At 41.6% G+C, this 9,440-nt stretch overlaps 2 protein-coding genes across 2 annotated transcripts; both read right to left on the bottom strand.

Annotated features, from left to right (window-relative positions):
* Window positions 1–1,749: 1,749 nt before the first annotated feature.
* Window positions 1,750–2,604, bottom strand: EAF02_008592 (uncharacterized protein; the record flags this gene model as incomplete). The annotated part of the gene is made up of 3 exons (XM_038904640.1): window positions 1,750–1,870; window positions 2,001–2,197; window positions 2,314–2,604. The coding sequence occupies 3 exons, from the start codon at window positions 2,602–2,604 to the stop codon at window positions 1,750–1,752; spliced, it is 609 nt and encodes a 202-aa protein (XP_038755697.1).
* A 1,345-nt stretch (window positions 2,605–3,949) lies between these two features.
* On the bottom strand, window positions 3,950–5,887 carry EAF02_008591 (uncharacterized protein; the record flags this gene model as incomplete). Its single annotated transcript, XM_038904639.1, has 1 exon — window positions 3,950–5,887. The coding sequence occupies one exon, from the start codon at window positions 5,885–5,887 to the stop codon at window positions 3,950–3,952; it is 1,938 nt and encodes a 645-aa protein (XP_038755696.1).
* Between the last annotated feature and the right edge of the window lie 3,553 nt (window positions 5,888–9,440).

The following is a 9,440-nucleotide window of genomic DNA, read 5'->3' as shown; positions in this document are numbered from 1 at the left end:
CCAATCTAATCAATCTACAGTCTACTCAATCATATCTATATCACTCCACCCACCCATTAGAAGCACTGCCGAGATCACAGATCCATAACATATTTGCGATATCTAGCGAACTCAATGATATCTTCCTGAAAGCTAACCCTCGATATTCCACTACAAAACACATAGGCGAGTCCCCGAGCGCTCACATGCAAATCACCCTGTGTCATTTACAAATCGATGCATAAATTCCTGATAGATTCGCTTCTGCGTATCCAGATTGCTCCTCGCACTGTTAAGTATTTCGCTTACCTAGGTACATATAACATCGCTAGGAATTTCTCTTATTCTACTCATTATAATCAAGTTTAACAATTTAAACATCACCATGTACTAGTCGAGCTCCGGTCATTGTGATTCTCCCAATCTCGCGGCATCTTCCTACCCCTTTTCGAAATGCAACAATTTACACTACCGACAATCTTCATATCTATCCACAAACATCTTCATATCTCCTAACCTTCTCCATCATCATCAGAGCAAAAAGCGAATGTTAAGTTAATAACTCTTCTCTAGATACCTACTCGAGAATTAGTATTCACTCACCATTTCTTCTCCCTTCTCAATTCATACACCACCATCACACCACCATCACACCACCATCACACCATTCAAGTAAACAATATCAAAAACCCTCAAACTCAAATGAGCCCACAGACCCAACTCCAACTCCAACTCCAACTCCAACCCCAACCCCAACCCCCAACAAACACCATAACGCATATATCAACATCCCAAAGCATACCTTCCCCAACACAACCCCAAATTCAAACCCAAACAACTCGTGAACCTCACAAATACCAGAAAAGCACAATATACAACCTATTCACACAAACGATAATCAAATCACATCACAACTCATCTCAACAAACCCTCTACATCCCACCGTAACAAAATTCAAAAATTCAAAAATTCAGAAATTCAACAACCCAACAAACAGAAACCATCAACCCCAACACTCACAAACAAGCCCCTACAAACACCGACACCCATGAAAATAACTCAACTCAGATATATATACCAATCCCATTTTTCACCGAGCTATAATACGATACAATACAAGTAGCTAGCTAGCTAGGTAGGTAATGATGAATATCTTAGCACTACCCACCCTACTCAGCTTGAGCACTAAGCATCTTGTGTAGCTTGAGGAAATACGGCTGGTTTACTTTAGTTCAGTTTGCCATGCCATGCCATGATATGCCATGCTATGCTATGCCATGCCATACTATGCTATGCCATGCTATGCTATGTCATGCTGCTATGTAACCCATCTATCTCAAAAATAAAAATTCATATCAAATGATTTGTTTATATTTCGCTTTTCTACCCCTCATTCTTTCGGGTAGTATCGTAACATCGTATGAGCGGTTGAAAAAGAATACAAATATCAATATCGACATATATCTTAAACCTCCGCACAACGCACTTGCGTTGATCAAATTACCTATTTCTTCTCTCACATCCCTCAAGTAGAAGCAAAATTAGCACATGAATATAATTTCATATCATATCGTATCATTCATCTCATCTATTCTAATCTAAACCATTCTATTTTCGTATCAGTAATGGTATGACCAGTTTGTCAGTATCCTCCCTATCTACCGTTCCTCCACCACAACTTGCAATACAATAGCACTTCTCTCCATCGTAAATCCACTGCTACCTAAGCCCTTTTCCTCAATCATTATTACCATATCCTCAATCACCCATCTAAGCACCGTAAACCTTGAATCTGTCCTCGATGGGCTTGAAGGTCTTCTCTCCAGCTTCGGCAACAGGAGTACCGAAAACAAGTTGGGCGTTGAGTTCCCAGTCAGCTGGGATGTTCCATCTAGAAGATTCGATGTTAGTCATGTATTTATTTCAATCCCTCTCTTTAGCGTCTTTATCTTCATCTTCATGTTACTCTTTCTCCACCCCCACACTCGAATTACCCCAGGGAAATAAAAGAAAAAACTTACTCAGAAGCAACCTTAGCATCAATCAATGGAGAATAATGTTGCAAGTTTGCGCCCAATCCCTCAGCTTCCAAAGCAACCCAGATGGCATATTGAGTCATAGCATCACTTTGACTAGCCCACATGGGGAATTTGTCTGCGTAGGTAGCGAATGCGGATTGCATTCCAGAGACCACCTTTCTATCTTCGAAGAAAAGGACCTATTGATATTCGTGTTAGTTCATTTTTCCTATACCAAGATGACAGATCAAAGATCCAAAGATGAAATTCTCCCACAATGGAATGACAGAATGACAAAAAGAAAAGAAAAACATACAGTTCCATAACCAGCTCTAAATCCATCAATTTTCTTCGCCGTTCCCTCAAACTGATCCTCAGGAACAACACCCTTCAAAACCTCCTTGGTAATATCCCAAAGCTTCTCATGCTCACCCTTGAGCAACAAAACAGCTCTCGTGCTTTGCGAGTTGAACGAGGAAGGAACGTGCAAGATTGATTGCTCGACAATCTCTTGGATCTTGCTATCTGGGATGGTGGATTTGTTGCTGAGAGCGTAGATGGTACGACGAGCCTTGAGGAGATTGAGGAATTGCGTTGATGGAGACATGGTTGGTGGTTTGTGTGGTGTGGTGTAGGTATTAGATACGTGTATGTGTTCGAGTATGTATATAAAAATCGAGAACTGGTTGCGAGATACAAGTTGTCAAGTGCGAATAGAGAAAGTGAAAAATAAAAAGCCTCCAGAACGGAGAGATCAAGCCTCTTATACCTCCAACATTCGACCCAAACCGACGTTGCGAAAGTTAAAACCCGGCCCGCTCTTGGCCCCGCTCTCTGAAAAGAGACACACTGACAGAACACCATTCACGCCCGCTCCACTCTTTCCCATCCCATGCCATCCCATCGAGAATCGCGATTCCCAATCTCATGTCGCCATTGCAAATCCCACATCCAGATCCAAAATCCCACCAATAAAACCCCCCCAAATGGAGATGTCTAATAACCATGTTTTATTTTCCAATGCTTATCTTAGCCAGTATCAATCAATCGATCAATCCAGTGATTCACCTATCTACCTAGTAGTTATTGCTTCTTCCACTGACACAGTAAACACGTACCTACCTAGTACCTACCTAGCATCCCACCTAATAAACTCAATCTACCTGCTTCCCCCCTTCCTCTCGGCCCCCCTCCCCATCAAATTCGCATGATGTCTAATCTCTCACCAAGCTTCGACCCTCCCAGCTCCACAAAATAGTCAGGATTTCTAAGGATTCCATAATTGATGAACCGCTGACATATCCATTATAAACTTTGGAGTGGGGCGGATCTGAGTGCGGCGCGCTTCTTTCTACTATTGGTGGAATTGCTGCGGATAAGCGGGGTACTGATTGCGGATGCTCGTCTGTACAGGCGCATGGTGTCGATGAATGCACGAAAAATATTGAGACAATTGTTACACTCACGATTCATCAAACTCGAAGAATATGATTATGATTTTTAAATGTTTTCATTTATAAGCTATCTGTATGGCATAGTATCCCATATACTTCTTTTCACAGAAGTATCTACTTGCTGTCTTGTATTCACTATCCCATCATGTAGCTCCCAACAAGGTAATCCCAATTGCTTGGATTGTTCTTTTGCTGTTGTTCTCATTTCCCATTTCGCCATTCTGAACGCCGCTCAACACCCTGTTGACAACCAAAATTTACCCAGTCAATATCCTATATGCAAAATGTGTAGCCAAAGAATCCCCCCATTCATTGCATAAAAGCAAGACAGCTCTCCACCCATTGAACATGCGTATAATACAGTCCAAATATGGCAAACGATGTCGAAAGCCCACTGCGTATTTACAATCCTTGTTTCATTCGCATCGTAATCCCATCTTTGGTAATTGAAGACCCCAGACTCAAGGAAGAAAGGAAGGAACAATAAAGTGAAATCAATCACCAAGTCTCGGCAATATATTGCCCAGCTTCATTCTTCAACTTCCAGAAATTCTTTGCTTCTTCCCTATCCAAATTGCCCTTCTCCATGGCAACATCTACAAGAGCTTCTTCAACACCTTCACCCATTCCTTTACTGCTACCACAAACGAAAACTCGACCATCTAAAGCATTGATGATGAACCAGACCAAATCTCCTTGATGTCTAACTTCGTCTTGAACATATTTGCCCTTTTGCTTACTACCTGGTCTTCGACTCTGAACAACTTTCTTGACTTCTGATTCATGAACACCCCATTCACCCGAATACAGTTCATCCAGAAGAGAATCTCTGACTCCTTGAAGAACCCAAACTTTGTTGGCGCAATTAGCATTCTTGAGACGGCGTTGAACAAATCCTCGGAAAGGTGCAACTCCTACACCTGCACCAATCAAAAGCATGGGTCCATCGGAAACGAATTCTCTAGCCAAAGGATTTGCCATTAATCCTTTGAACATTGGGATTCGGATGTTGACCTTTTCTCCTCTCTTTTCAGCTTCAATGAATTTTCTTGCTTGTCGCTCAAAGAATCCTGATCCCAGACCAATTCGATTTCCATCCTTCCAGTGATTGGTTTCGTGGACAGTGACTGCAATTTCGATTAGTCGGCTACATCCTTCAACTGGTACACAATTCTCTTGAGGATCATTGGACATTGAATAGAATCGAGGTCTCAATGTTTCGAGTTCCGAGAGAAGATGATCGAGAGGTGGTTTACTGGAAGGGAAAGCGTGAAGAAGTTGAGGGATGGTGATATGTGGACCAGTTCTGAAATCGCAGAATGCACCTTGTCCTTCTCCAGAACACAAATATAACAAAATCTTCTTCTCTTCTGGATCGGTAGCATATTCGGCAAGGATTCGTAAGATCTTTTTGTTTGGAGGATATGATTGAATATCAGAACACCAGGTCAATAAATCGCGTCTGGTTGTGATTAATTCTCTTGGTTTATCGTCTCCCCAAATTGTAGGCCATCTTCCAGAATGTGTCTTCAATAGAATCTTTCGGTCGCGAAGATGTCTTGGAATAGATAACAAATCCATCATTTCTTCCACCATTGATTCTTCATTTGGTGCCATGACACCAATTGCACCACCAACCTTGAAATCAACGCCACCTTCCTCAGGATAATCGGTGACATCCAAATCGAAGTGATATGTTCTCTTTTCAGCACCAGGCTTAGTCAATTCTCTAGCGTTGAAGATTCTCGCGGAATAGACCTCGTAAGGTGGATGTGGTTGAACGAACGAGGGTGGTTGAACTTTGGTGTCGACATCTAACTTGGCATGATGTGGTGTGAAGTCGATTGAATCATTTTCCATACTAATTCCTGAATTCTTGTGGGAGATAGCATTTTGTATGTCTGCCGCATCTGCGACGTCCATAGAAGGCTCGACGGTAATTGCTCCTCTGTTCTCATTGACATCCAAGGATTGCATACCCTTGACAATATCCAAGGCCTTTTCCTTGTCCAAAGGGAGAATCTCCATGTTTTTCTTTGGCAGATCTGGCAGACTTGTCAATCGTGTAGGAATGCTTTCGATCTTCAATGCCAAACTCCTGTAAGCATCGTTGTCTGGTAATCTTGGTCTTTCGTAGGTAAGGCCATCAGTTTTGGTAATGGCCATACAGCAACCTCCACCACAGCATTTTTCCACCAATTTCGTGCCCGCATTTCCGATAATTCTTTGCATATCGGTAGCATTTTGTGAAATAAGTACCGTCGAAGCCCGACGACGGCGGGGTTCAATTTCTTCGGGTTCGAGGTCTGAAGAGGAAGAGGACGAGTAGGTGAGAGCTGGAACCTGGGATACCTGGGAGCGGGGTGATTCAGGCTGTGGCTCTTGTGGTATACAATGAGATGTAGTGGCCATTCTGACAACTTGAGGACGCGACATTATTCGAAGTAGAATCGATGAGCGACGGATCATATACTAATTGTACGAGTATGAGTGCCGAGAAATCGTTGAAAATCCGGAGGGGGAAGGCAAAGCCAAACTTGCTGATTGTGTGTCAATCCAACTTTTGAGTTTGATAAGTGATTCCACAACGGAATGGTATGATGTAAGAAGTGATCTAATAGATTGTTGTTGTTCTTTAAATAATAAGCATTGGCGTAATACTTGTGTGCTGAGAACTTGAGTGATTATTGCTGTAGTAGATTTCCTATTTATTCGACTTGATCAAGTATTATGGTGAATATATCAAATGAAAGAATTATGGTGAATTCTGGGTGATGTGGATAGAAATCCCTTTTAATAAAGTTTTTTTCCGAAGAGACAAATGGAATCTTTGGTGGCGGAATGACTTGGAACTTTATTTTGTATTCTTGACTTGAAGCCTCGGCCGACACCGGGATGGAGATGGAGATGGATATTGATCAACCGTAACAAGCGTAATATAAATAATATAAATAATATAAATACGGAGTATTCTGATCAAGCTTTTGGATATATACCTCGTAGTATATAAATGTGGAGGAACAATATTTAACAGACAAGCACAAGGAATTTGATTGTGTAAGAGTCGTAGTGATGACGGATCTGATATCAAATGATTACTACAGTACTGACTAGTAGGTATGTATCGTCATCATCAACCATCAAAGCAATATATTACTACCCACGAGTAGGTCACGAGTAGCTATAACTCATCAATCTGATTTGAATCTCCTTTTTATTGATTCTATTGTGTGCTCTGTACGATACATACATCATCATTGAACATGTCTGTCTCACCAAGAAAACACACAAGCAATGGCCTCAGGATGATCAAACATTGAGCTCATCTTCCCCCTGGCCACATCTGTACGTCGTATTTTCTGTTGTCCTTTATCATCTTGTATCCATATATAGTCAACATCTCCATCACCCACTCCTACTCCCACTCTTCACATCAATACCTACCTAGGTAGGTACTTGCATCAGATGTACTAGGTCTTTCCCTTCACAACGATACTCACTTGCTTTAGCATCACGAGAAACCCAACATCGTCAATCGATCATTCAGAGAAGAAGAAATAAACCATCTCTCAGCTGGCACATGCTTTGCCTACCTACATAACCGTTATTCAATCCCGACAAACATCGTAAAGATCAACTCTCTTTTTACTAAAAACTATGATTCGGGTCCTGTTCAACTCAATTGAAGTCAGGAACCAACCGTTTTAGGAACTGCTAGGATAAGAGAATACCCGCTTTTCGTAATCTACTTGCCATTCGAAGTTAGGATATCCAGACAAGGGAAATAGTCCCTGTCATAGACCTTGTCATAGACTTGTCATGGACCCTAGTCGATTCACTTATCTGATCCGAAAGGTCGAGGGCTAGACTAAAATGGTGAGACTCGGTAAATGCTCTGGGTAGATGGAAGAATGACCTGACGGTAAGGTGATACGGCAAGAAAGGAGGTAAAGAATAGTATTCAGCGCGGGTATAGAAGGGCTTGGACTACAGAGACTAGGAATTTAACGGTACTGATACTGATAATAGGGAAGTTATGAGACTGCCAACAAGCACGATGACATCTCGATCCGAACAGCCTTTCGCCCTTCGTTTTCGCATTCGGGTTAGCCGGTTCCAAAGCCGGACTATTTACACGGAGAAATACACTATCCCTTGACGTTGTTTCCTAATTAACCCATGGTTTTCTTGTACAATCCACTTATCACATTCAGAATTTCACAAAATCACAAGCAAGTCATTTTGGGGAGTCTGGTCTATTTCGATCTATCCCAAAGCCAAAAATGAAGTCGGCTTCACGTAACCCTACCTACAACTTGCAACGATTTCAACCCAACCATTCGGAACCCTAATACCCAGATCCGAGACATGCTCATCTAAATTTACACATATTTACTTTTAAGATACGGGGGACTTTCGATCTGATAACTTTAAATCATTTCGTTTAATTTATATGTACAACAAAAGGTAGAATAAATTACAAATGATTAATGAATCAAGGAATCAAGGAAATACGTGGAGACTCACGTTGGGTGACATTCCGGTGACATACCAATTCTCAACATTCCAGGATTTCTCCACCAGGTTCGACGGGGTGTCAAAAGCAACAAGGAATAAAATCTGATTAGATGAATCTGATTAGATTATGTGAGCCCCACTTCGCCGAATCCAATATGATCCCTTTGTTGAGAAATTATCCCAAGACATGGAAGCGAATTTTTTTCCTGATTCAAGCTTTGTACCATTCGGATTTACATTTTTATCAGATCGTGTGGATCTCATGCCATCTGATAAGTGGACAATATTTCCTCTGCATACCCACAGGCATTCTACTCCGTACACGTATAAGGTGTGTACTAAGAGTTTCTTGCATTAGCTTTTTGCTTATATTCTTCTATGGATCATGTACTGCATAAAGAAGGTAGTCAAAATGGCAAAAGGAAAGGCGACACGGAATATTCTTGTTTTCGTGTCCAGCTGCTTATACTTATTATCGCATGTGGATTTCTTGATGCGCCCAAGCATTTGCATACCAGGATATGGCAATCGCGAACCACAGTTTGAAAATTGCGACTTTGATGTACAGATGATGAATGTCAATACATAAATGGGGAATTGTGGGAAAGGATTCGGTAAGCTTATCAGATCGAATGATGGAAAGGGGTTGCGAGAACGGAGATTAGATTAATCTGATAAATTGTGGTGAGATGCGTGGATCTGATCTGATTAGACAAGAAGACAGCTAAAGACAAAGAAATGTGGTTGATGGGATGAACAATGTGAGTGGACAACGAAAGAAGACACGTGATTTGTAAAGGGGTGGTTTTGGAGTTTTCATTCCATCCACGTTACTCTTTCCGTCGCACCGGAAATTGCGACATCTTGAATGCAAGGAGATGAACATTTTCAGAAAATCATTGGAAATAGTTTTACAAAGTGAATTCCATTCATCCTCGCTCTTCTTGCAGTCCAAAAAGACTCGACTCAAGGCGTTTGAAATCGGGACAGATTCTATTCTTCCAGACCTGTTCTCTTCTTTTTGACAGCAGCAGCTAGTCTCTCCTCAACACCTTCACGGAAGTTACGGCTCAAATCTAGACGTGGGTACCGCTATTTACCGATGAATTGGCACGAAAATCTTCTTCGGAACTGCTGACATGGCTAGAGATACTCCACTGCCATTGTGCTCTGTAGATCTCCTGCAATATACATATCCCCAGTGGTTTGGGAACCCTTTGTCTTACCTATTTTCTTCTCTGTTTTCCATCTCTCTTCTCTTTCTTCTTTCATATTTTCCTCGATTCTTCTAGAAAGGTTCGCGGATCTTTATGTTGATCGTGGTTGATATATACATTTTCATGTGATCAACCCTGCTTAAGTGCAAAGTCCAAAGTGCTTGGTGTGGTTGCTCTCCAGGCTCACAAACATTGGGGCTTGAAGTGCATGAAAAGAAAGGTCTTTGAGTCTATATTCTTCACACCAGAATGCT

This window comes from Botrytis sinoallii, assembly GCF_014898435.1.
Source record: "Botrytis sinoallii strain Bc 23 chromosome Unknown BSIN_016, whole genome shotgun sequence".
Lineage (NCBI taxonomy): Eukaryota > Fungi > Ascomycota > Leotiomycetes > Helotiales > Sclerotiniaceae > Botrytis > Botrytis sinoallii.
The sequence above is the reverse complement of the archived record's forward strand: the minus strand, read 5'-3'. Positions and strand labels throughout refer to the sequence as shown.